The sequence below is a fragment of the Pelophylax lessonae genome (assembly GCF_965119305.1).
Source record: "Pelophylax lessonae genome assembly, chromosome: 4".
NCBI lineage: Eukaryota > Metazoa > Chordata > Amphibia > Anura > Ranidae > Pelophylax > Pelophylax lessonae.
The window spans coordinates 263,840,150-263,868,058 of NC_138771.1; the positions used below are offsets into that span (position 1 = coordinate 263,840,150).

The following is a 27,909-nucleotide window of genomic DNA, read 5'->3' on the forward strand; positions in this document are numbered from 1 at the left end:
TCAAGGAGTTTGGGTAAAAAGGGGAGCAAGGAGATGGGGTGTTAGTTGTTAAGGTTGGTAGGGTCTAGTGAGGGCTTTTTAAGTATGGGGGGTGACTACTGCATGTTTTAAAGAGGTGGGGAAGATGCCAGAAGAGAGGGAGAAATTGAAGATGTGAATTAGAGCACGAAGGAAAGAGTCAGAGTGTGACCGTAGCATTTGCAAGGTAACAGGGGCCAGGTAGTTAAGTGGACGTTAGAAAAAAGTTTAGCAAATTCATCTATAGTGGCGGGGTTGAATGAGGGAAGTGATGATTTTACCTGTGGACAAGGAGAGTTAACTGGAGAAGGTATCTGTACAGCAGAGATCTCACAAATTGTATCAATCTTATGTTTGAACTGATTAGCGATTTCCTGGGCAGTGAGTGAGTTAGTAGGTGGAGGCAGTGGAGGACGAAGTAGAGAGTTAAAGGTAGAGAAGAGTTAACAGGGACAGGATGATAAGTTGTTAATAAGAGTGATGAAGTAGGTATGCTTGGCAGTGAGGAGGCAGGAATTTTATTTTTGGAGGGCAGATATATATTGGTTAAAAACTTTCTGATACTTAGTCTTACACCACAGGCACTCAAAAGCAGGGCTATGTTTTTTCAGACTTCTGGTGCCATCTGTTTGCCATGGATATAGGGGTCGGGGCCTGATTCTGTGTGTAGTGAGGGGGGCCAGTGTGGTTGTTTCCACTCCCTTACCTACAGCAATTTGTTATGTGATATTGTAATGTACATTGGGGCTTAAAGCAGACCTTGTACTTAAAGCGGAGTTCTGGGCACAAAATCGATATTTTTTTTTTTTGTGCCCGTCCGCTTGTTCCCCTTCACCTGAAAAGGAATTGGATAGTTAGGTTTTTTTTTTTTATTTACTCACCTTGTAATTGAAGATCGAATATACTCACCCAGTCTTCACTTCCTCCCTCTGTGCCGCGGCTCCGCCGTCACTTCCGGGCTTGCACTGGTTCCTGGGAGCTGAACGTCATCGCTCCCAGGAATCAATGCGACGGCACCGGCCCCGCTCGTCACTTCCGGGCGCCGCAACGGAAGTGACGAGAGGGGCCGGTGCAGGCGCATTCTGGGAGAAGAAGACGCCGAAGAGGACCACGCCGGCTTCAGCTGCCCACAAGAGAGGTGGAAACGCTGTGGAAGAAATTTTATAAGTGAGTATTTCTTCTAAAAGGTAAGTGCGAACCGGGACAGATCAGAGGCTAGCCATTGTGGAATGTACTAGCCCTGACTGTCCCGGGGGTATGTTTGCTGAAAAATGATTTCTCTGCCCGGAACTCCGCTTTAAAGTTTAATCCGAGAGAACATTTTGCATTCAGGGAGAGAGGGACATCACTAAATAAATAATGTAAGTCTCAAATCCCCACCCACTTCCCAATGGCTTCCTCCTTTAGTGTTTGCAGCCTTTATCTGTAAATCTTTACCGGCAGTACCCATACCTGTGCAGTAATGCCCCACAGACTGTATAGGACAAAACCCCCGGAAGTGGGGGTTTGGCCCCATTCAAATCCAATGGGAGTTAGTATGCAAGCATATTTTGAGGGGGAAATATTAGAAGATACTTTATTTCTTTAGATATCATTTGATTGTTTTCTATTTTTGCACAATGACCAATAAAATATAAATATCAAACTGCAAGTATTGTTTAAAAAAATGTCTCAAATGGGTAAAAGACTGTACAAAGAAAGATTAAACCTGTAGTAAAATAGCATGAATAGTCTTTCAGTCTTCACCCCTACTTTTTTTGTGAAAGAATAAGAATTCATATGTGAACATATTATTTACAAATACTTTTCTTCTCATAGGCCAGTGTTTTGGAGTGAGCCTTATTAATCAGATTTTAGTTTCCTAAAGCAGATGATCAATGTCTATATAGATCAAAAAGCATTACATAAATTGGCTATCTACTGGTCTTTAGTGATATCTAAATGTGCTTGAAGATCAGTTAAAGATCACTTAGTCAATGGTCTTCTTTGAATGGCAGGTGGATTTATAAATATAGAATAGGAGAGCGCAAGATCAGCAGCTGTTGGCTGTTTTTGTCCCATGGAACAGTCTCTGATGTAACTGACAGTGTGTATGTTGGCACAAACAGGCTTCAAGCAAGAAAGGATCTCTTCCCTCCTGTGCTCGTCAGTCTGGTCTCCAGGGACTCCTTACTGCTCCTTGGGAAGAGACTTGATTGTCAGCAGAAGGCAACTGTGAGAGTACCATTTCTGAACTTTACAGTATTTTTTAACCTCAGCAAGGACTTTGCCAGGATACTGCCCTGATTCCCATATCAGGTTAGTCCAATACACTTTTCTTTCATTATCTTAGAATGATTGGCTACTTGCATGAATATGAGCATTCTTACTTAGTAACATATTTATAATAAAAGTTATATTACAAATATGTGCATTACATTTTATTTACTTATTATGTACATTGACCAAGTTAACTTACATCTATAAAATAACTATATATAACTTTTTATCTAACTCAATACCTTTCATTCAAAAAAATTACATTACATAATAATAGTTAACATGATCCAAGAGCTTGTTTGAAGAGGGATTCTTATATTATTAATACATGCATGGGTACAGGTCTAACACCTTAGTTTATGAAAGAGTCATTAGAAGATTTGAGCCATGGAAAATCCTGGCTTCTTCTTGCTCTCAGGCCTCCAGGCGGAAAGCCCTGACATATTGGTCTGCATGTCTTTCGGCTTTAAATACCTTCAAAGTTCATAGAATAAACTTTTTATGTTGTTTAACATCATATTATAATATTGGTTGTGCAACTAATGGTACACATCTCAGATTTAAATAGTTTACATTATTCACGTGCTTGGTTATTATGCTTTCATTTTTACATGCAAGAAAGTGATGACAATTTACATATTTATTTATATATATATTACATACAGGTGATAAAATAAGTGGTATGATGATCAAATTGAGATGAGAATCATGTTCTTTTATTTCTGAGTAGCATGTACATAAGCATGAAATGACAAAGTACAAACTGTTCCTTCTGGTTTCATTTGTCTGGGTTATGATGTTCAAGGACTGTTGTTTTAATACAGACCTTTCCTTTTTTAAAGATAACCTTTAAAATAGTCGGTCAGCTTCATGTGCAGTGATAGAGACACTCTCTGTTCTTAGAGTTCTAGTTAACATAAAACCTGGTAATAGAAGGTTAATTTAGCATTTTGTAATATTGTACTCATGTGCTATTTCACATTAGACCATGGAAGACATATACACTATATATTGTATCTGTGTGTGTATATATATATATATATATATATATATATATATATCTACCTGTATATACAGACTCACTATAATACCAAAAGTATTGGGATTATAGATGAGTGAGTTTGAGGGTGGAGGGGCTCAACTGGTCTGCACAGAGTCCTGACCTCAACCCAATAGAACACCTTTGGGATAAAATAGAGCGTAAGCTGTGAGCCAGGTCTTCTCATCCAACATCAGTGCCTGACCTCACAAATGCGCTTCTGAAAGAACGGTCAAACATTTCCATAGACACACTCCTAAACCTTGTGGACAGCCTTCCCAGAAGAGTTGAATCTGTTATAGCAGCAAAGGGTGGGCCAACTCAATATTGAATCCTACGGACTAAGACTGGGATGCCTTTAAAGTTCATGTGCGTGTAAAGGCAGGTGTCCCAATACTGTTGGTAATATAGCGTGTGTGTGTGTGTATGTATATATATATATATATATATATATATATATATATATATATATATATATATATATATATATACACACAGTATCTCACAAAAGGGATTACTACCCGCACATTTTTGTAAATATCTTATTATATCTTTTCATGTGACAACACTGAAGAAATGACACTTTGCTAGAATGTAAAGTGGTAAGTGTACAGCTTGTATAACAGTGTAAATTTGCTGTCCCCTCAAAATAACTTATCACACAGCCATTAATTTCTAAACCGCTGGCAACAAAAGTCAGTACACCCCTAAGTGAAATGTCCAAATTGGGCCCAATTTGCCATTTTCCCTCCCCGGTGTCATGTGACTCGTTAGTATTATAAGGTCTAAGGTGTGAATGGGCAGAAGGTGTGCTAAATTTGGTGTTATCACTCTCACTCTCTCATACTGGTCACTGAAAGTTCAACATGGCACCTCATGGCAAAGAACTCTCTGAGGATCTGAAAAAGAGAGAGAGAGAGAGAAACAAATAGCTGTGTAAAAAAAAAAAAAAGAAAGAAAGAAAAAAGAAAGAAAAAGTTTCTTGATCAAGGTTTAAGCTGGGTCAGTGTTAGGATTAGTGTTTGGGTCAAGTAAGGGTCAAAGGTCATGGTCAGGATTCTAAAAAAAAATTTAAATGCGCACTATTATTTCTAGGCTGTGCAACAGGTACAAACAACAAATAATATACACATATGCAATATCACTGCGATTGTCAGAAGCAGGAGAACTTATTTTGCTTTGTTCTTTGGTGCTCGGTTATGGTGGGTACAAGAAATAAACAGCTAAACTTAAAAAAAAAAAATTTGTGCCAGTTTTCCTTTGTTATAGAAAAAGTAAATAAATTGGGAGATAAGCAACCTCTCTCCCAGAAGTGGAGCTCTTTGCTGACTACTTGGTTGAGGACTCTTTATCTCTTCAATTCTTTCTGGACTCCAGACCGGAACTGCAGGAGCAAACCTTTTTGGAGTTAGACACTGACTGCAGTCCTCTTTCATTTAGCAGACATGTACTCTGAGGGAAGGTGGCCAGACTAAACACAGCTCCTAGCTGTCAAATGAAGCTAGCCCTTGAAGGGGACCGTTTAGTCTCTCACAATACAGACAAGATTGTCCCACTTGTTGAATTATTCTCAGCTATTTGCTATCAAATGAAGCTAGCCCTTTAAGGGGATTGTTTAGACCCTTGCAATGCAGACAAGAATGTTCTACATGTAGAATCATCTCCAGCTATTTGCCATCAAGATAAAGCTAGCCCTTGAAGGGGCAGAATAAACTCTTGCAATGTAGACCAGATTGTCCCACTTGTCAGAATTATTACTTAGGATAGAATATTCTTCATCCCAACTTCCATAGCATTGAAAAAGAGGCTAGGGATCAGGCAGGCTCCCAGGCTGCAATTGCAGACAGATAAATCCTTTAGGGACAAGTCCAACACAAGGCTATCAATAGAAGACGCTACACCCCCCAAGGACACACCCAATCATCCTGATTGAGTATACCCTTGAAGGATACAGCATCCTCCAATGACAACTCCATGTATACGGCTAAACTGATGAAGGCCACATCAACCAAACAGGTGACTCATAATCCTGGAAAACCTCTTCCCCATAAGTGCCCTAATCTGACATCCTGCAATGCAGGTAGAAGTGTCCTGGTTGGGGTTTGAACTTGAGCAACCCAGTACTGCAAGGTGCTGACCACTAAGACATTCTGCTGCTTTGTCCTTCTGTTCAATTTGCAGCCCTCTTGAAGAATGATCTTCTAGCTTAAATATCATAGGAAAAAAGGCGATGCACTCCTTTGGAAGTGCTAAATACTTGCATTGCAGGTACCTCTGCCATTTTAGGCATCCTAGCAGCCTACCAAAGAAGGTACAAAAACTGCTCAAAGATCTTCCGAAGCTGCATATTCCTTTTAGGAAATGTCAGGGCTGCTGATAGAATTGTGGGGCCCTGTACAGCCTACCTGACGGGGCCCCCTTCAGCCCCACCCTCAAGCCCACCCCTGACCGCGCGCCCCTTGCCACTCCCCAAACCCCATCTTGAAACAAAGTGCAGTAACAGGCTGGATGACGTACTTGTATGTGATCCAGCCTGCCCATGCAACCCTGCTGCAGTAAATGTACTAAGGGCGGACGGCAAGCAAATAAAGGGAAAAGGTTGAGGGTGGGCTCACACGACGGGTCTGATCAGGTTCAGCTGTCCATTTTTCAGATGGACCTGATCTGACCCTTCATTTACTACTATAGAGCAATGGATCTAACCAGACTTTAGATACTTTTAAACCTCCGTTTCCGGATTGGAGGGCAGTCGGGTGTAAACAGACAGCCGGTTGGGTGTAAGCAGAACAGGCTGTGTCGGCTCTGCATAAGCTGAGTGGACACGGACCTGTCATCTGCCCACTCCGGTCAGCGGGGGATCAGTGGACAGATTCCCCACTGAAGAAGCGGATTCCACTTTGTGTAAAAGCCTAGACAACTAACCGCAACACAGGCAGGTTAGGATCATCAGCATTATGATAACACACAGGCAGCAGGCAGCAAGTTCTATATCATGGCTGTCACTGTCACAGTGTGCCACATGACATGGCTGTTGGATGCTGATCTTGGTAAAATAAGACAAATAAGTTAACAAAATCAGCACCCAACAGCCATGTCATAGAACCTGCTGACTGCTGCCTGTGTGTTATAGATGGTGACATAGTAATGTACAGTGCACTACAGTATATCTTTCACCCACCCTCAGGCACCCCTGTTCTGCAGCAGCTACAAATTCCGGCTACCCCTCTACTTGTGGACCCTGTCAGCTACCCACCGCCGCCTGACTCACAGCCTCTCACTCTCCATCTCTCTCAGGCAGACTACTGAGTGGTAGGAAGATCACTCCACCAGGGAAGGAAATGGGCAGTGGCAGGCCAGCGGCCGGGACTTTAAGCAGTGGAGCAGGAACGGAATGCACTGCACATGTGCCCGAAACTGAGAAGAAAGTCCATCCACTCTCACCAGCACATCATCAGAGAGATGGGGCGGGGAAAATAGCAATAATACAACCCCCTAAGCTAGTGGGAGAGGCTGAGTGAAGTTGTAATTTAGTAAGCCCTCTTTTTTTTTCTACACTGTCTGTGAGGCTGCCTGAGCCCCCCTGAGGATTCCGGGCGCGGTACAACAGGGTCGGTTGTACTGGCTTATCAGCAGCCCTGGGAATTGTTTGAAGATAGTTAAATTGGCCAATTTACTGGTCCTGCAAGGAAAAGCTTGAAATTGTCAGAGAGAGAAATTTAGTAGAGAATCCTTACACAGGGAGAGTTGTAACAGACTCCTTTAGAGTGTCTTGACTACCTGTGGCAACCTGATGGTCGCTGTCATCTTTCCCCCTGGATGCCTGAACATGGCAGGAAATTCACACAGGGTTTTACCAGCCAATTCATGAGTAGCAAAGGCCCAGTTTATGGTGTGCATAATACATGTAGATTTTGAGATGCTTAATCGCAAGTGTCCATTAGTCAGCTTTTCATACACTAGCTTTAAGAGACCCGCAGAAGGGCTGAAATCCAAGTACAGTATCAGTAAGGAAGACATTTCCCCCCTTAGCTTTAACCTGCATAGAACAGACAAGGCATAGAGGTATAGGGCTGCAGAGGACTTGTTGCAGAAATAAACAAATCTCAGTAAGTTTAAGGGAGAACTCCACATTGTTAAGAAAATAAATATTATAACATGTACAATTGCTACTCAAACCATGCAGTCATTTTTTTAAAATAACCTTCCCAATACAAACTGCGCTTCTGAAGTTTCTTAAGCTGTTCAGAGAGACAAAGTAACAGTTGTTTGTTTGCTAGGTGAGAGAAAACCCCTAAGGGGTAACCACTGCTAAAGGAATACTACCACAGCCGACTTCTCTACACAGGTGATTTCATTAGACACAGCATTCAACACTGAAAGAAAAAAACCTTGCTAAAACAAACAGATATCTGTTCAGGACAGAAAGCAACTGCACCAAATTTTGATAAAAATGCTACAATGCACATTAGAAAATAGACATCTCCATAAGTTTTCATTTAGGGTATGATTTATTTATTTTTATTTTCTATCACTAAGTGGAGTTAAACCATAGCAGCCATACTTATGTGTGATTGGCCCCAAATTTATTCCGCAGTAGGACAACGACCCCAAACATACAGCTAACGACATTAAGAACTATCCTCAGTGTAAATAAAATAACCTGCAGCACCACACAATCAGAGTGCAACAATTAATCACAAAGTGCCACAATTAGTTATATACTGTAGCTATATATAGTGCAAAAATAAGCATAAATATAAACGCATCAGTAAAATATCACAATAAAAATAAAGTATATATGTATAAAAGTGCCTAAAATGCGGATAGTACAAAAAAAAAAAAAAAAGTCCTGTATAGTCCAAACAACACATGTAATATATTTCCTCCACCAACGACTCAGACTTATACACTGTCAGGTTGAAAAAGACATAAGTCCATCTTGCTCAACCCAAAAAAAACAAAAAACAGTAGAACTTTTGCCAGACTCTTCCCAGTGTAAAGAAGCACCAGCCACCACATCATAAAATGAGCACTCACCAGAAAATGCGCTACAAAATGTGTAGCAAGCTTAGCATGTCATCATAAGTAGGTGTCATTCCATGTAGCCTATGCATCTATCTACAATGCCCTTCTTTCCAGTTTCCGAGCACAGATCCAAGCTGCAGCAAAAAAAGCTCACATCCGTAAAGGGTAGTAATAGTGTAGTATTTATTGCACCATTAAAATCACATACATTGCACACCAAACGGACTGATATAATAATACAAAACTACTGTAACTCACATACAAAGCCACTGCTGATCGATATCACACATGACATCAGCACTAAGGTCTCTGCCCCATTGAATGTTTCAGCTGATAGGCTATTCTAAGGGGACCTCCAATGCTGAGTTACACCATGTTCATTTAGCCCATTAATTTCCACCTATAGGGAGGAGCAGGTAGATTTTTCAGCCCTGTTGTTGTAGATCAAAAATAAAAGAAGCCGATACAATCGAGAGTGAGAGTTGGATTTCTGTAGCAGTTTCCACCACAATACAGTTAACCCCTTCCCTGCCAGTGTCATTTTTGCAGTAACAGTGCATATGTATGCATATGTATAGCACTGATTACTGCAGTAATGTCACTGGTAACCCCAAAAGTGTCAAAAATGTCAGTCAAGGGTCCGATCTGTCCGCCGCAATGTCGCAGTACCGCAAAAAAAATCGCAGATCGCCGCCATTACGCGTTAAAAAAAAACACCAAAAATGACAAAAATCTTTCCCTTTGTTAGTAAACGCGATAACTTTTGCGCAAACCAATCAAAATACGCTTTTTGGGATTTTTTTTTTACCAAACATATGTAGCATAAAACAAATTGGCCGAAAATGTTAAAAAATTTTGATTTTTACATTTTTTTTGGGGGGCATTTCATATAAAAAATGTGAAAAATATTGTTATTTTTGCAAAATTGACGCTCTTTTTTTGTTCATAGCGCATGATCAAAAAATTGCACAGGTGATCAAATACCACCAAAAGAAAGCTCTGTTTGTGGGGAAAAAAAGGACGTCAAATTCGTTTAGGTACAGTGTCACACGACCGCGCAATGGTCCGATAAAGTCACGCAAGTACCCCCTGGTCTTTTAGTCTTTTGGGCTTAAGTGGTTAATAGATTACTTTATATTTGACGATGTTTATGAATAAACATGGGTGAAAGGTCTAATAAATAAATGAGCCCATTAGTGGGCAAAAAACATTGCTACAAAGTAAGCAATATAAATATACAGACACAAATAACAAAATAAAAATCTGATAAAATCAGGCATATGCTAAAATGAGTTAAAATTGCAGGGATATATCAAAAAGAGGCTATATATAAGAATATTGTAGTACCTATCCGAAAAGGCTTAACATTTTAACAATGAAAAATGAAAATACACTAACAAATGACAGACAAATGATCTAATATTGATGAAACCATCAGCATTTAACCCATAGGGGGCATATGTTTTTAATTCATAGATCTAAAAAAAGGCATTAAATTACAAAAATAAAAATACACTAATGCATGGCAGACAAATTATCTAGTATCGGTGAAACATTTGGTGTCCCAATCGACATTTAACCCATATGGGGGCATATGTTTTCAATTTGGAGATCCATCACATCTCCAATCTGGAGACTTCTTGAGTCCAATTGCAGCCTCTCAATTTGTTAATGGCTATGACTTTTATGCCTCATGACAAACTGTGTCCCTTAAAGCCTCATTTACAGTAATATTGTAAATACTCTCTCAGAGATGATCTCTCAATCTCCTAGTCACACTTCCTACTTACTGTTTGCTGCAAGGGCATTGTAAGAGGTAGACAACACATTTTGTATTACAGGTGATAAATGATTCCAAATCATATTCCTTTCCTGTAAAATGAGGGAAAAAACTTTTGGTTTCATTACATCCATTAAGCCCACAGATAACACGTATGTTACAGAGATAAAAACCCTTAACGTGAGTAAAAAATTTAACACTTTTTGGGGGGGTTTACAATATTAAGGGCAATTTTGTCCCTAAGATTTGGGGCTTTTCTAAAAATCCCCTGTGGGACATCTGAAAGGATTTTTGTTAAGGACCAAGTCATATTTTAAGATGCCCCAATGGCCTTTAATAATACACTATACCTGCTGGTGCTAAATGGAGACGTTGGTAAACAATGGACAGAAAGAAACACTATTTTGCTTCCTCTCTTCTAATAAACTCATTCTGTTCAGCCTCCCGACCTCCTGTATAGTGCTTCGAGATTGTGATAAATAGTCACTCGTATTACTGCAATTCCTCCTCATACGATCAAATTGCTCCTTGTGGTCTTTTTTACAACCAAGTCAGACAGTGACAACTTTTAAGTGGCATATAGCTATTCTTTTTTCTGTTTTAAATATGACAATTTGATACATTGTGATTAAGGAAGCCCATGAAGTGATGTAAAGACTCCATATCTTTGCTTCAAATAAACAAAATATCATGTAACATTTGTAAAAATGCAAATATGGCCGTTGCGTTCCATTTATATACCTCAATTTCCCATCTCACCATGAAAAGGTTGGCTGGACTGGCCATGTACTTTTGCACAGTACTGAATATATTTATATATATATATATATATATATATATATATATATATATATATAATATATTGTGAAAAGTATTGGGACGCCTGCCTTTACACGCATATGAACTTTATTTGCATCCCAGTCTTAGTCCAGTTCAATATTGAGTTAGCCCACCCTTTGCAGCTAAAACAGCTTCAACTCTCCTGGGAAGGCTGTCCACAAGGTTTAGGAGTGTGCCTGTAGGAATTTTTGACCATTCTTTCAGAAGCGCATTTGTGACAATATAGTGTATATACACTGCTCAAAAAAATTAATGAAACACTTTTTATACAGAGTATAGCATCAAGTCAATTAAACTCCTGGAATATTGATCTGGTCAGTTAAGTAGCAGAGGGGGTTGTTAATCCGTTTCAGCTGCTTTGGGGTTAATGAAATTAACAACATGTGCACTAGATAAGTAACAATGAGATGAGCTGCAAAACAGGAATGGTTTACAGGTGGAGGCCACTTACATTTTTTTCCCTACCCATCTTTTCTGACAGTTTTTTTTTACTAGTTTTACATTTAGCTAGGGTCAGTGTCACTATTGGTAGCATTAGACGATACCTGGACCCTATAGAGGTTGCACAGGCAGTCCAACTTCCCCAGGATGGCACATCAATACATGCCATTGGCAGAAGGTTTTATGTATCTCCAGAGCATGGAGGAGATTCCAGGAGACAGGCAGTTACTCTTGCACTTACAACAAGATAAAAAGCATTGGACGTTCATATATACAGTATATATGTATACCGTATATATATATATATATATATATATATATATATAAATAAAAGACCAGAAAGTCCATAGCTCCCTCTGCGCTTCACAGACTCAAACCGGATGTGACACAATGAAGCTCTAGCTCCGCCTTATGCTTTTTACATCACTCAACATATCATCAGAAGCGGTGTCTGCTGATATCATCAGCAACAGTGAAGTATCTTCCAAGTAATAAGAAAAGCACGCACACGAATGCTTCCTTTTGATGCGATTTATTCCAGCATGACAGCAGTGTACAACATGGTAAAATGCTAACGCATTTCGGCTGTAGCCTTACCCATAGCATACAAAAATATAATAAAAACAGACTTATATTGGTACAAAACAGCCCTGTCAAATATATTCTTGCTCAAAGTATCTTATGTATTTATTTTTATTGTGGGCTTGGCAGAATTGATATATTGACCTTTGACACCACGAAGGCTGGCCTGTGTAGTCCGATCCTAAAGATCGGACAGTAGCTCAAATAGCTGAAAGTCCACGCTGGTTCCAATAGAAAGATAGCGAACACAGTGCATCGCACTTTGTTGCGTATAGGGAAATGCCCACCCTGTCCACCGCCAAAAGCGCCTACAATGGGCATGTGAGCATTAGGCCTGGACCACGGAGCAATAGAAGAAGGTGACCCGGTCTGATGAATCATGCTTTTTCTTTTACATCATGTGGCTGGCAGGGTGCTTGTGCATCACTTACCTGAGGAGGAGATGGCACCAGGATACACTATGGAAAGAAGTCAAGCCAGAGGAGGCAGTGTGATGCTTTATCTAGTGGAGTACATGCTTTGATGGGTTTGTGTGTATATATTATTTTGATGTGTGTGGGAACAGTTATCCTTGTCCTGGACTTTGTTTTGTATTGAAGTGTGTCAAGCCTGTTAGAGATTTACCCTCTTTTCCTACACTGCTGATAACATTTTATCAGACAGGAAGTGAATGGCAGCACAGCTAGAAATAAAAATGCATTTTCTTAATAGGGTGGGGGGGGGGGGCTAGAACGCTTGTCAGATTTTTATTTCTGTGCCTTTTATTTTTGTGCCCTTGTTGCAGATTTTACCTTACTTCTTTTCTGATTAAATTGTTGTCAACAGGACAGAAAATTAGGATAAAACCTCTCTAATGTGGCCCCGAATTGCAGTAAAAACCTCTAATCAGACATCTACAGGGAGTGCAGAATTATTAGGCAAATGAGTATTTTTGAGGATTAATTTTATTATTGAACAACAACCATGTTCTCAATGAACCCAAAAAAACTCATTAATATCAAAGCTGACTATTCTTGGAAGTAGTTTTTAGTTTGTTTTTAGTTTTAGCTATTTTAGGGGGATATCTGTGTGTGCAGGTGACTATTACTGTGCATAATTATTAGGCAACTTAACAAAAATCAAATATACAGTATACCCATTTCAATTATTTATTTTTACCAGTGAAACCAATATAACATCTCAACATTCACAAATATACATTTCTGACATTCAAAAACAAATCAGTGACCAATATAGCCACCTTTCTTTGCAAGGACACTCAAAAGCCTGCCATCCATGGATTCTGTCAGTGTTTTGATCTGTTCACCATCAACATTGCGTGCAGCAGCAACCACAGCCTCCCAGACACTGTTCAGAGAGGTGTACTGTTTTCCCTCCTTGTAAATCTCACATTTGATGATGGACCACAGGTTCTCAATGGGGTTCAGATCAGTTGAACAAGGAGGCCATGTCATTAGCTTTTCTTCTTTTATACCCTTTCTTGCCAGCCACGCTGTGGAGTACTTGGACGCGTGTGATGGAGCATTGTCCTGCATGAAAAATCGTGTTTTTCTTGAAGGATGCAGACTTCTTCCTGTACCACTGCTTGAAGAAGGTGTCTTCCAGAAACTGGCAGTAGGACTGGGAGTTGAGCTTGACTCCATCCTCAACCCGAAAAGGCCCCACAAGCTCATCTTTGATGATACCAGCCCAAACCAGTACTCCACCTCCACCTTGCTGGCGTCTGAGTCAGACTGGAGCTCTCTGCCCTTTACCAATCCAGCCACGGGTCCATCCATCTGGCCCATCAAGACTCACTCTCATTTCATCAGTCCATAAAACCTTTGAAAAATCAGTCTTGAGATATTTCTTGGCCCAGTCTTGACGTTTCAGCTTGTGTGTCTTGTTCAGTGGTGGTCGTCTTTCAGCCTTTCTTACCTTGGCCATGTCTCTGAGAATTGCACACCTTGTGCTTTTGGGCACTCCAGTGATGTTGCAGCTCTGAAATATGGCCAAACTGGTGGCAAGTGGCATCTTGGCAGCTGCATGCTTGACTTTTCTCAGTTCATGGGCTGTTATTTTGCACCTTGGTTTTTCTACACGCTTCTTGCGACCCTGTTGACTATTTTGAATGAAATGCTTGATTGTTCGATGATCACGCTTCAGAAGCTTTGCAATTTTAAGAGTGCTGCATCCCTCTGCAAGATATCTCACTATTTTTGACTTTTCTGAGCCTGTCAAGTCCTTCTTTTGACCCATTTTGCCCAAGGAAAGGAAATTGCCTAATAATTATGCACACCTGATATAGGGTGTTGATGTCATTAGACCACACCCCTTCTCATTACAGAGATGCACATCACCTAATATGCTTAATTGGTAGTAGGCTTTCGAGCCTATACAGCTTGGAGTAAGACAACATGCATAAAGAGGATGATGTGGTCAAAATACTCATTTGCCTAATAATTCTGTACTCCCTGTAATGCCAAAAAAAAAATAGTTTTTGGATTGAATTACAACTCCTCAAATTTTTATGCATTGACCATCCATTTGTGATGTGTTATAATTAAAAATACATTGCATTTATGTATTACAGCTTTCAGAAGGAATATGCCGAGATGACTGTCACGTATTCCAGTAAAGTAGCTAATGCTACATTCTTTGGTTTTCACCGGTTACTGCTGAAGTGGAGAGGCAGCATTTATAAATTACTCTACAGAGAGTTCTTTTTGTTCATCAGTTTGTATACAACACTGAGCGTCATATACAGGTACATTCTGTTGTATATCCTTATTCACACTGTTAACAGTGCATACAAAACCTTTATGAACAATAGATACTTTAGTCTCTTTTTTATCTAGTGAAATGTCTTTTTTTTTTTTAAATATGTAAAATATTTAGTTGTTTACTGTTTAACACCACATAAAACAAGCAATCCAATTGGTTAAAAACACTTTACAATCATATATTCTATGGGGAATCTCTAATACAGGACAAACAAAGGATGGCAGGTAAGCACATTTAGGCACAGTGCCAGAGGTCCATAAAGGGTCTTATGTATGAAAAGAATTGAAGCTAGAACATTTTTTATGGCCCCATGCAACCACTTAGAATCATTGTTTAATTTTCAGCTCTGGACTGCAGGAATTTCCATTTGGGAGGTGACTGGTTGCTGTAGGCAAAAATAAATGTTCTTGTTACCATACTTTCCATGCATAAGTGCCTTCTAGGCTTTAGAGCCCACTTAAAGTACTGTCAGGAGGCACCGTTAGGAGGTTAATATACTGTAGCTGTTTAGCTATTTTTTTTTTTATCTTCCTCTCTTGTCTCCTATTGCCTTTGTTGACAAGCTTCAGGGCTGTGTCAATGGCACCAGTTTGACATCCATTTGAGATTGACGGCTGCATAGGACCTGCGGTTGACTTTCCTTTGACCTGTATTTGACTTACTTCAAATGGGTTAAAGCAAATCAAAGCCCATCCACACAGGCTATTACTAATACACATTTCTTCTCCTTACTGTGCTACTGGAAAAAAAGGACAGAGAGCCGGTGGCTGGCGGTGCAGTGTGGTGAGACCATGGTGGGGAGCACTCAGAAGGGGCTCCAGTGAGGAACAGTACCGGAGGATTAACTACAGGCAAAATCCAGCTTCAGAGCAAACCTTCAGATAATATTTTAAAGACTGATAGTGTGATTAGGAGATTTTACCCACCAGGTGACGTCAGATTTGGTACAGATTTTATAAACAGATTAGTCAAGGAAACACATTTACATTGGCATGAATACAGAAAAGAAAAAAGTATTTCTCAAGAACAACTCACAAAAAATAAAGGCACAGAGCATTTTCTTTTTACATATGCACTACTGCCACACTTCTGTCTGAAGCTGTTTTTAAAGGGGATAGTACCAATTTATGTAGTATAATTCTGTCATCAAGATATGGGTATATCAATCATTTATAAGCACGCGGAATATATACCCTGCTCAATTTGTCAGTCAAAATGTAACTGTAATGATTCCAGTTCCATTCACTCTTTATTTCGCCCCATCACAATGTTGAAGCATTTGACAATGAAAGCCAAGTACAATAAGTCTATTAGAATAATATTGCAATGGAGGCATATGAAAACTGTGACACCTCTGCTATTTTACACTGCAACAGCTTCTTAAATGTACTTTTTTTATGAAATATAGTTTAAAGGAGTTGTAAAGGCAGAAGGTTTTTAATCTTAATGCATTCTATGCATTAATTAGGATAAAAAGCCTTCTGTGTGTAGCAGCCTCCCCAGCACCCCCTAAAACTTACCTGAACTCCATCTCTGTCCACTAGTTCCTTAGCCACCTTGGACTCTCCCTCCTGATTGGCTGAAACACAGCAGCAGTGCCATTGGCTCCCCGCGGCTGTCAATTAAAGTCAGTCAGCCAATCAGGAGCGAGGGGCGGGGCCAAATGGCAGCTCCGTATCTGAATAGACACACAGAGCTGCAGCTCAGCTCAGGTGCCCCCATAGCAAGCTGCTAGGAGGGAGCTAAGAGCAGCAAAAAGGGACCCGAGGATCCAGGCTCCCCTGTGCAAAACCCCTTCACAGGGCAGGTAGGTATAACGTGTTGGATCCTGTGTAAACACATGTGTACACTTAGTAACGTCTTCTGCCAGAAGATACAAGTTTGGCACCACCACACATTTATCTTTCAGTAGACTGCATTTATAAAAAAAAAAAAGAGAAGAAGAACAGATCCCTCTTTCATAATTTTTGCATCAAAAATATTTAGCACTTAAAGTGTTACTAAACCCACAACAGTAAAATCAGCCTGTATACGCAGTGAAGCATGCTTGTTATACTCACTGTGCAACCTAAGGGGTTAATCCTCTGCATTGTGTAAAAAGGTAGTTTGATCCTGTATGCACAGATCCTTCTCTTCTTGTATTGTCCCCAAAACATGTCCAGCAAAAAACAGAGTTACTGGAGTCAGGCTGCACATGCTCAGTTTGGTGTGTATTGCTAGAGAGCTTTTTTTCATGGCAAGGTGCATGTGATCAGCACAGGGCCTGTCAGCACTGTTCAGACGGAGGATCAGGGGTCACGCATTCTGATAGGACAGCTCAGTGCAGTATGAAAACTCCTCCTACAAGCTTTACCAAGCACTGATAGAAGTCACAAGACTGCTATATACTGCTGATGAGAAAAGGTATTTATCAGTTTATATTTACTAAAATGATTGTATTTCCATGTTCTGTGTACTTTGGGGGACCAGATATAGTGTATGCAGGGCCCTGGGTTTAGTAACACTTTAAATCAATATGGCAATAATAGACATGCAGGGTTTTAAATTATGATAAAATGCAATTTAGAGTGCTTCCTTAAGTCAAGTAAGCTAATTATTTCAGGAGTGGGTTGTCTTTAATAATGTCTAGAAGTGGAATTAGCGAGGCACTTATATTATCTAAATATAAATTTCCTGCATATGAGTGTTCAACTTGCGGCTGTGCCAGAAACTGTGTGTGTACATTCTATTTGTGGTTTTAGTGTAAAAAGGGCTAAGGCAGGCCATACACAATGCAAATTTTGAACGAAAATACAAATCAAAAGTAAAATAGTTTGTCTTTCCTATAGTTTTGTGGTATGTGCAAAATGCGATTTTCGTATGACAGCCGAAATTGACTGATCCAACATGTTGGGTTTTTTTATGCGAAAATTGGCCAAATTTCGTCATTAATGGGGGAGTTGTATGATTTGACCTAGGGAAACACAACTGTGCATGATTCCTGAAAAGTTCAAACCGGAAGGAAAAGATAATGAAATAAACAACAACACACGAACGATTGTTCTTCTACAACATATAATGATAATAATGCAGGAAATACTATTGGTTACAGCAAAGTCTGCTGAGGTGCCAACATGTCTGCAAGAAAAGTGGAATAAACACAAATGTATGTGCATGTATAATGGACCTTTTACACCTTTTAAGCAATGGCAGGAAAAAATATAAAGAAAGCAGCCAATAATGACCTACTGCAGTGTTTTATACCTCATTCAATGCAGAAAAAAGGGTACAGCAAGTCTGCTTCATACAGGAGGTGCAGACATGTCTGCAAGTAAAGTGGAATAAACACAAATCTCTGTGCATGTTGAATGGACCTTTCTTAAATCATGTACTACATAAGAAACATCAAGTGTTGTAAATACAGTTGGTATCACAGTAGAGATGTGGTTAAAAGGTCAAAACAACATCACTTCCCATACTGGCATAAAAAATAGTGTTTGGAAGTACGATTTTCGAATCCCATAGATGGTACACTCGCATGCTGTACGTAAGCGCCACTTTCGTTTATCGAACGACGGATCGTTCGAAATTCGCATTGTGTATGGCCTGCCTTAGACTGTGAATTGTGGAAGTTGTTAAGAACTTTATTCAAAGGTTTTCACTGTCCATTGGTCTTGGTGTTCGTGCTGTCTAAACAGGGTATGACAGTGAAACAACCATTGGGCTCTCATAGTATTACCTGTCTTTAAAGTGGACTAAAGTCTGCATTTTGGTGGATAGTCTTTAGCTATAATATGCAAGCAAGCACAACATATTTGCATATTATGGCAGACTTACCTGCCAAGTGACCCCACCAGCACTGCAATGGTTTAGCTCCCCTTTGATGCTCCATCATTTCTACCTTCTCTTAAGATTCTTCTGGGTCAACAGTCTCCAGCTGACTTGATTGAGCGGGGCAAGATAACACAACTCCTCTTCTCAGAATCGTACAGATTCCGGGATTGTATAGCAATTGTACAATGAGCTGCCATCAGTTTTTCCATCCTTAGATGGGAAACTTACCAGGCAGGGAGAAAGATTTTGGCAGAAAAACCATGAAGCATCTCTCCTTTCACAAACACCTACCACTAGCAATTTTTTTCTTTACAAATTTAGTTCTGCACAACTTAACTGTTGAGCTGACATCTTAGGCATATGTACAAGTGGTGCCAGTTGTGGTTGGGCACACGCTAAGCTCCCCATGTGCCACTGGCTCCAGGTGGGCCAGGCAGCATGGAAATCGAATGTGGGCAGGAGAGGGGGTGATCGATGCGGTGGGAGGGCTCTTACAAGAACTGATCCCGTTGTGTGTCTCTCCCTGCAGTATCTGAAAGCCAGCTTCTCCTCTTCTCCTGCCATCTTTCAGCTGCTGCAGGGAGAGACACACAAGGGGATCAGTTCTTATTATTGCCCCTGCCACTAATGCACTGATCACTTTCCCTATCCAGGATTCCCCCTGCAGCCCAAGCCACCCTGCAGCACTATTGGCTTCCCTCCATTTCTCTCTTACCGGCTGCTGCTGGCACACAGGGGACTGAAAGGGGGGGGGGGATCTACAGGATAGAGTGCGAGAGAAGGGGCCGGTAAATATTATGTTTACCAGTCCTTTCCTTTTTTGAATGAACACAGTGAGTGATCAGTACTAAACCCTCTCTGTGCTTATTCATAACTAAAGCTTAGTAAACACAGTTTACTATACTTCAGTTTGTGAACAAACAGGAATCTCTGTACAGAGCCGTCTGTTCATTCACTGTCCAGTGCAGCTGAGGCTGCATGGGAAGGGACTGAGGATTTATTATTCTCAGCCCCTTTCTCTATCTCAAAAGTGAGACATCATGTTTCTGTTTAGACCACTGATATTTCACCAAAGCCCCCCCCCCCCCCCAATCCCAACAGCATTGTAAAAAATAATAAAAAATTGCAAAAAAAATAAAAAATGTAATCCATAATAAAAAAAGGGTTAATTCACATGGTTCTCTAGCCAATACAGTGTAAATGAGCAGTTTGTTTGTGCGTCTGGAGCTGCCTGTTACTCTTTAACCACTTAAGCCCCGGAGGATTTGGCTGCTAAAGGACCAGGGGTGTTTTTGCGATTTTTTACTGCGTGACTTTAACGGACAATTGCGCGGTCGTGCGACGCTGTACCTAAACGAATTTGACGTCCTTTTTTTCCCACAAACAGAGCTTTCTTTTGGTGGTATTTGATCACCTGTGCGATTTTTTGATCACGCGCTATAAACAAAAAAAGAGCGTAAATTTTGCAAAAATAACAATATTTTTCACATTTTTTTTATATGAAATTCCCCAAAAAAAAATGTAAAAATCAAAATTTTTTATCATTTTTCGGCCAATTTGTTTTATGCTACCTATGTTTGGTAAAAAAATCGCAAAAAGCGTATTTTGATTGGTTTGCGCAAAAGTTATCGCGTTTACTAACAAAGGGAAAGATTTTTGTCATTTTTGGTGGTTTTTTTTAACGCGTAATGGCGGCGATCTGCGATTTTTTTTTCGGTACTGCGACATTGCGGCGGACAGATCGGACCCTTGACTGACATTTTTGACACTTTTGGGGGTACCAGTGACATTACTGCAGTAATCAGTGCTATACATATGCACTGTTACTGCAAAAATGACACTGGCAGGGAAGGGGTTAACTTTATTGGACAGGGAGGGGTTAAGTGTGTCCTAGGGGTGTGATTCTAACTGTGCAGGGACATTGCTATTGGTGTAAAAGCAAAGATCAACAGTTCTACATAGTAGAACGGTCAGATCTTCACTTTTACACAGGGAGAACTGACAGGCAGCTTGTTTACACAAGCCGCTCTGTCTTTCTCCCTTTACAGGAGCAATCGTAGTGTGACTGGCGGACATCGAGTCCGCCGGTCACACGCACTGACTTGTCTTGCGCCCGCCCGCAATAGGCTCGCAAGTCAGTGACAGGCGAGTGACGTATCGATACGTCACTCTGCCTGGCCGGGGCTGACCGCCGCAGTATATAGTCGTGCGGCGGTCGGCAACCGGTTAAGGATGCTGCGGCTGTACGAACACAGCCACAGGTCCTAATATGATAGGTGTGCAGGTGTGGGTGAGGGGCCCCAAATAAACACTGTCTGTTTTTTCTGTGTGTATACCTGCATCCATACGCCTGCATATTAGGACCTGTGGCTGTGTTCCCCATAGCATAACATAGGCTGACTGCACATAGCTCCAACCACGTAAAAAAAGAAAAAAACACTGATTCACAATGTACAGGCCACAGCACCTATGTGAATGTGCCCCAAGACCTCATTCACACACAGAGCTTTATTTATTACTTTTTATCCTTCAGCTTCAGCAGGAATTTTGAGTGTATATACAGTACAGGTGCGTCCCAAAAAAATTAGAATATCATTATAATGATAATTTATTTCAGCAATTCAATTCAAAAAGTTATACTCATATATTTTATATAGATGTGTTACACACAGAGTGATATATTTCAAGCATTTCTTTTGTTTAACCATTTCCTTACCGCTGGACGTCATATGACATCCAGAGCTTTAAGTGGGGATAACTGAATGACGTCTTAGTAATTTCAGGAAGGTCAAGTCACACTTGGATCAAACATTCTCTACATATTTTTCAGCAAAGCTTTTTTTTAAGGAACCAGGTGCAATTAAGTAGCTGCTCTGTGCAATGGTATTGTACAGTGTGGCCCCGATCCTCCTCTTCTTGGGTCCCCCACCTGTGATCTTGGCTCCTTCTGTTCTTCACGTATCCCCATAGCAAGCCATTTGCTATGGGCTCACATGGTGCCTGCTTGCTCCCAAGCTGTATGTTTATGGAGCTGCGCTCCATAGGAACGCATTGGGGCTTAGCCTGGTCCCCCACTTGCTCCCCACTACATTATACTGAGGACATCAGGAGCTGCTGTCCATGCTGTTCGTGTCCCTGTGTGAAGAGGAAGAGAGGGGAGAAGAGATGCGGCCGTGCACAACGCTGAATCTCTTCTCCCCTCTCTTCCTCTTTACACAGGGAAGGGAGAGGACAGAGAAATATAAAATGTTTTTACCTTAATTCAAGCAATGCATTACAGTTTTAAAATACGTTTTTAGCTTTAGTATCACTTTAAAGCCCTACTCTCTCACTAAAATCCCACAGAGCAAAATACCCTTGTAGTGGGGCCTCCCTGCACTGCAAGGGTTAAATGCTAGTTAAAATGATTCTAAAGGCAGAATGTTTTTTTATCCTATAGCATTCAATGCATTAAGATTAAAAAAAAAACCTTCTGTGTGCACAAGTCCCCCTTAGCCCCGCTAATACTTTCCTGAGTCCCATCTTGATCCAGCGATCTTGCATTAGAGGCTCAGTTGTCCGGGACTCTCCCTCCTCATTGGCTGAGACAGCAGTGGGTGCCATTGGCTCCTGCTCCTGTCAATCTAAGTCAGTGAGCCAATAAAGAGAGAGAGGGGGCAGGGCCGAGCCATAGCTGCTTGCTTTGGCATCACTCGGTAGGAGGGAGAGGCCAGGAGTGGCAATGGGGGACCCAAGAAGATGAGAATCTGGACTGCTCTGTGTAAAATCACTGCACAGAGCAGGTACATATAACAAGATTGTTATGTTTAAAAAAAAACAAGACTTTAATATCACTTAGGCTCCATGCACACAGCAGACGTCATCTATGACATGAGGGGGCGGGGCCTCCCGATGACGTCATCGGGACCACGCCCCTAATGGCTATATAATAAGCTGCAGAGACCGGAGACGGCATAATCACCGCAGACGTCGGAGGAGGAGGACCGGAGGAAGAAGAGCCGACAGCCGACAGCGGACAGCAAAAGAGCAGAAGACCGGAGAGGAGAAGAAAAGAAGAGAGGACAGCAGAAGAGGGGACAGCAAAAGAGCAGAAGACCCCGGAGAGAAGAAGACCCCGGAGAGGAGAAGACAAGAAGAGCGGACAGCAAAAAAGCAGAAGACCCCGGAGAGGAGAAGACAAGAAGAGTCGGATGAAGATTTTTAATAAACTTACCAAAACGTCTCGTGTCGTTATTTCCGTACACTGCCTTTTATGTGGTGAATGAGTAGGGGTACAGTGTACCCCATACCCATTCACATAGGGAGGGGGTCTGGGATCTGGGGGCCCCCTTGTTAAAGGGAGCTTCCAGATTCCGATGAGCCCCCTGCCCGCAGACCCCCACAACCACCGGCCAGGGTTGTGGGGATGAGGCCCTTGTCCTCATCAACATGGGGGCAAGGTGCTTTGATGTGGGGGGTGCAGAGCCCCCCCTGCCCCAAAGCACCCACACCCCCCCCATGTTGAGGGCGTGTGGCCTAGTATGATCCAGGGGGGGGTGGGGCCGCTCACTCGTCCCCTCCCCTTTCCTGGCATGCCGGGCTGCATGCTCAGATAAGGGTCTGGTATGGATTTTGGGCGGGACCCCCACGCCGTTTTTTCGGCGTGGGGCTACCCTCAAATTCCATACCAGACCCGAAGGGCCTGGTTTGGAACCTGGGGGGGAACCCCACGCCATTTTTTTCCCCATTTTGGCGTGGAGTTCCCCCTCAAGATTCTCACAGTGCAGGTCGCACCGCAAGTCACCCTGATCCGACCTGCGGTGTGACTTCCATTCAAATCAATAGGCTCCCATAGGGAGCCATTGATTTTGAATGGAAGAAAAAAAACGTATAACGTGGCTTAACGCACGTTAAGCAATGTTATGCAGCCTTTAGCAGCGTCAGACGTTTTTTGCAGCTTGACGCTGGAGCTCCTGAACCCACAGTTCCTGGGTTTTTTTTGGAGCTGTAAAACGCCTATGCCACTTGGAGCTCCTAAAAGCTCTATGTGTGCATGAGGCCATAGAATAACATGGATGGGCGTTCTGCAGCTGCAAAAAAAAACGTCTGACGCTGCTAACAGCAGCTGTAAAAACGTCCAGTGTGCATGAGGCCTAAAAGTCTTGAGGTAGAGGAATAAGCTGTAATACTTATAAACAAACAAAAAATGTGTATATGAGTGCCACATAAATCATAAATAAACGTGCTGTGACACAACTAAAACAATACAGTCCATAGAAACGTGAGTCCCAGAATGGATAATAAATGGAGAGCTATAATCCAAAGATGGAATCCCAATAGATGGTGAGGCAGGAGGGAAGACACCCGTGAGAGGTAATGAGAGATGGCTGCTTACAAGAATATATGGGGCCCCCAAATTAATGGACAGGCCACAAAGGGCTTGGTAGAAAATCAGCGTTCAATCTTGCCTCCACATACACAGGGATAAGAACATGGATCCATAGGCCAATAATCAACCTTGACTCCAAATGTAAGAAGGTGAAGCGATGGACTCATATGCAGCTCCAACAGTGTGTGATATCATACACATGGGAAGGAAGATTAAGGGAGACCATAGCGTAATCCAGTTAAGTGAACCAAAGCATTTATTAAAATTACACTTACATTAAGGTAGACAGATACAGGCGAAACATTAAAACCGCGGCGTCCCGCAGATGTATGAAGCAAGCCGACGTTCCGAGGGGCGTGGTCAGCGTAGTGTCCGGTACCGCCCTACCGGTTTCGTCATATGTGACGTCGTCCGGGGCCAACCACGCCACGGACGACGTCACATATGACGAAACCAGTAGGGCGGTACCGGACACTGCGCTGACCACGCCCCTCGGAGCGTCGGCTTGCTTCATACATCTGCGGGACGCCGCGGTTTTAATGTTTCGCCTGTATCTGTCTACCTTAATGTAAGTGTAATTTTAATAAATGCTTTGGTTCACTTAACTGGATTACGCTATGGTCTCCCTTAATCTTCCTTCCCATGTGTATGATATCACACACTGTTGGAGCTGCATATGAGTCCATCGCTTCACCTTCTTACATTTGGAGTCAAGGTTGATTATTGGCCTATGGATCCATGTTCTTATCCCTGTGTATGTGGAGGTACGATTGAATGCTGATTTTCTACCAAGCCCTTTGTGGCCTGTCCATTAATTTGGGGGCCCATATATTCTGGTAAGCAGCCATCTCTCCTTACCTCTCACGGGTGTCTTCCCTCCTGCCTCACCATCTATTGGGATTCCATCTTTGGATTATAGCTCTCCATTTATTATCCATTCTGGGACTCACGTTTCTATGGACTGTATTGTTTTAGCTGTGTCACAGCACGTTTATTTATGATTTATGTGGCACTCATATACACATTTTTTGTTTGTTTATAAGCGCTACACTAATTTGGTATATATTGTGTTGGATTTCTATAGGTCCAGTGTTTAGCTGCTTTACTTCAATCAATTTGGTACACAAATTATCTTTTCATGTTTCACATTTAGCGCAGGTTTCCCTTTGATATATTAAGCTGTAATACTTACCACATTCCTCACTTCAGCAGGCTTCCTCCACGTTGTGTGACTGGTCCCCCAAAGCCAAAGGCACTTTGGCCTGTGGTCTTACTCTGACACCATCACATACAATGCAGGACCAATAATCATGCATTGCCTTTGAGGATGGCAAGGGCTTCTCCACAACCTGGAATGCTGGAGAGAAGAGATGAGCACTGGAAGCCTGTTCAGACTTTTCCTCTACCCCTAGATTTAACAAGCATTTAACCCTTAAAATGTTTAACCTTTTGTGAGCATTTACCCCTTTAAAGTTATTTTTGGTTTCAGCCATCCCTACAACCAGTATTAATCCTACAGTTTTTGGATGTACCTAGGACTTACTATAGTAAAAAAAAACAGACAGACAAACAAAATAAAGGCATGGTGAACATACATAAGGTACAAGTGATACAGTGAGGGCATAGTAGCAAAACAATAGGACAAGGCAACACAGAGAAAGCAGAAGAAAGCACAGCAAAGAAACAAAGATACACAAAATACACAAACTTGTCAAGCTGGACAAGCACAAAGTACTTGAAGGCCAAAGTCAGACGTAAATACCAGAGTTCAGTATGGCAAGAAATGCAAAAGTATGTTAAAGTAGACAAAACAGTCGAACTGTAAGCAAAACTAAGACAAACAAACAAATGCTAGATAATATACCAGCAATCTCTGAGGAAGAGCACTTATAGGGCCAGTTCACACCAGAAAGGGTGCAGGAAAGAAGCATTCTGTGTATGTTTCCTGCATCACAATCAAATGCGCAGCCTGATCTGGTGCCAAAGTATTGTTAAGGGCACCCCAAATGCAAATTGCAAGCGCAGTGCATTTGGTCCGGCGCATTTAAAAAAGTAGTGCATGCACTATTTTTAATGCATTTTGGTGCAATTTTCAGCCCATTAAAAAAAAAAAAGGGCTGCAAAAACATTCATGGGAATGCACAGAAATCTCTCAGGAACGTATGCCACATTCCTGTGTGATTCCAGTGTGAACTGGCCCTTAAAGACAATGAAAAAAGATACTGATGAAATTCATACCATAGAGGCCGGGGAGTAAGCACAGAAACACACAGGATGCAGGACCAGCAACAATTAAAAATACACAGTAGGCAAATGTTATGTTTGGAGAGCATTTATCATCTGTAAGGGCTTTTTCACTCAAGGTGCTTTGGGAAGACTTGCCCAGTGAAGACTCAATGCAAGACAATTCCTTGTTCCCTTTCATGGCAGTTCACAGTGGTGAGTGCTAAAAAAAGCATAGCATCCAGATTTCTCTTTCGTTCAGTGATGGACACAGCGTTATATATCTTCATTTGACGGATGGGTTATGTTGCGCTTCCTAGGAGTAGGACACTAGGTGGAAAAGGCTTAGCAAAGTTAACAGAGCTTATCTACGCCTATGGGGCAGTCCCAGGTGGTATACTCCCACTTCCTGCTCTAGGATCTCAGTTTTTTTCTGCCTAGTCAGGAATAAGGACCTAGCTCCCTGAATTTTTTTCCTTTCTGTTATTTTTTTTTTTTTTCGTTCCTGTGAGAACTGCAATCAACTGCCAAACTGGGTGATGCACTGGATATCCTAGATTGTTACGGTCACCCCAGTCCAGCCAGCCAGCGAGCACGTGCAGGCCTCAGCCCTGCGCTAGGTCGGCCGCGACATGATCCTGGGGAGCGCCCTTGCGAGTGGGACACCTCGCAGGGATGCAAACGACCTGGTCGTGGTCCGAGTCGCAGCGTTCCTTGGGCCCGCAGCACCCCTTGTTCCAAGATGAGGAGGTATGGTGAGTAACCCCCTTTCTCCCTTAGGAAATTAGGGGTTAGCGCGGGTCCTCCCGGGGTCAGTGGTCTCGGCTATGCTCAGCCTTCCCCCATATTTTGCCTATCGTCCCCCCTCTTGTCCCCCTGGGGGGGTGTCCAGGGGTGGTTAATTGAAATCGTGTGAGCTGATTGGTGGGTGTAACGGCTAGCCACCGTGTACCTGTGCAGCCGTGCATCAGCCCCAGGAGTATTGTGGCTGTGGAAGGGGGGGTCCAAAGTGGGCTCCCCGAGGTGTACTCTACTCTGTGCTTCGTGCGCCCGCAGGTGCCACCATCTTCTTGAGGATTCATGTGTGGCCAATCAGCGGCCATCTTTCCGGAGACCGGCGGCCATGCTTTCTTGTAGCCGCATTGTACAGTATGCGGTAGGCGGCCTCTAGTGGTAACACGGCTGTTCTCCTGCTCAGAGCAGCGTTCTGCAAGCGATTGGTGCCTCTTTTCCTCGCTCCTTGGCTGCGGAGACACGGTGTGGTGGTGAGTCCTGGGGCGGTATCTCCCTACCTGGTCTGTTTTATTGCAGTATTCTGGGACCTGTAGTCCCACAGGCATCAGCGCTGCTGGGTTTGTTTTCTCACAGCTACTGTTGAAACTTTTACTGTGTTCCCATTGCGGCACCAGGGTGTCATTGAGCAGACCGAACATGTCTCACCAACAGACCCACTCTCAGAGGGGGGATCCTCGGGGTCTCACTCTGCTATGGCGGCCATGACGGTGGTCCTACAATCTTTAGTGTCAAAAGTAGACATGGTTTTACAAAAGAGACCTGCCAAAAAGCGCCCCGCTATCCTCTCCTGTTTCCTCTGTCTCCTCAGAATCTGAAGCTGATATGGCCACTGTGGACGTAAGTCACCCCATGGGGTCCGCGTCCACACACTTTGAGTGCTCTGACAGTGAGGATGATTCCTCTTCCTCCACCACGGTACGTGAAAAAACATTGGTAGAAGCACTGATTGTGTCAGTGCGGGAA

The 27,909-nt window shown here is 42.2% G+C and overlaps 1 protein-coding gene across 5 annotated transcripts in view; it reads left to right on the forward strand.

The window, feature by feature from the left end:
- Nucleotides 1-2,118: 2,118 nt before the first annotated feature.
- BEST3 (bestrophin 3) overlaps nucleotides 2,119-27,909 on the forward strand; it is a gene marked incomplete at its 3' end in the record, with an annotated part of 88,543 nt that continues 62,752 nt past the window's right edge. The window contains exons 1-2 of one of the 5 annotated variants that reach the window (XM_082256855.1): nucleotides 2,119-2,316; nucleotides 14,557-14,730. In XM_082256855.1, coding sequence (XP_082112981.1) covers nucleotides 14,579-14,730 — 152 coding nt within the window. In that variant the 5' untranslated portion in view covers nucleotides 2,119-2,316; nucleotides 14,557-14,578. Of the gene's footprint in view, nucleotides 2,317-14,556; nucleotides 14,731-27,909 lie in introns of those variants that run through there. The other 4 variants (XM_082256853.1, XM_082256852.1, XM_082256851.1 and 1 more) reach the window with 4 other exon arrangements.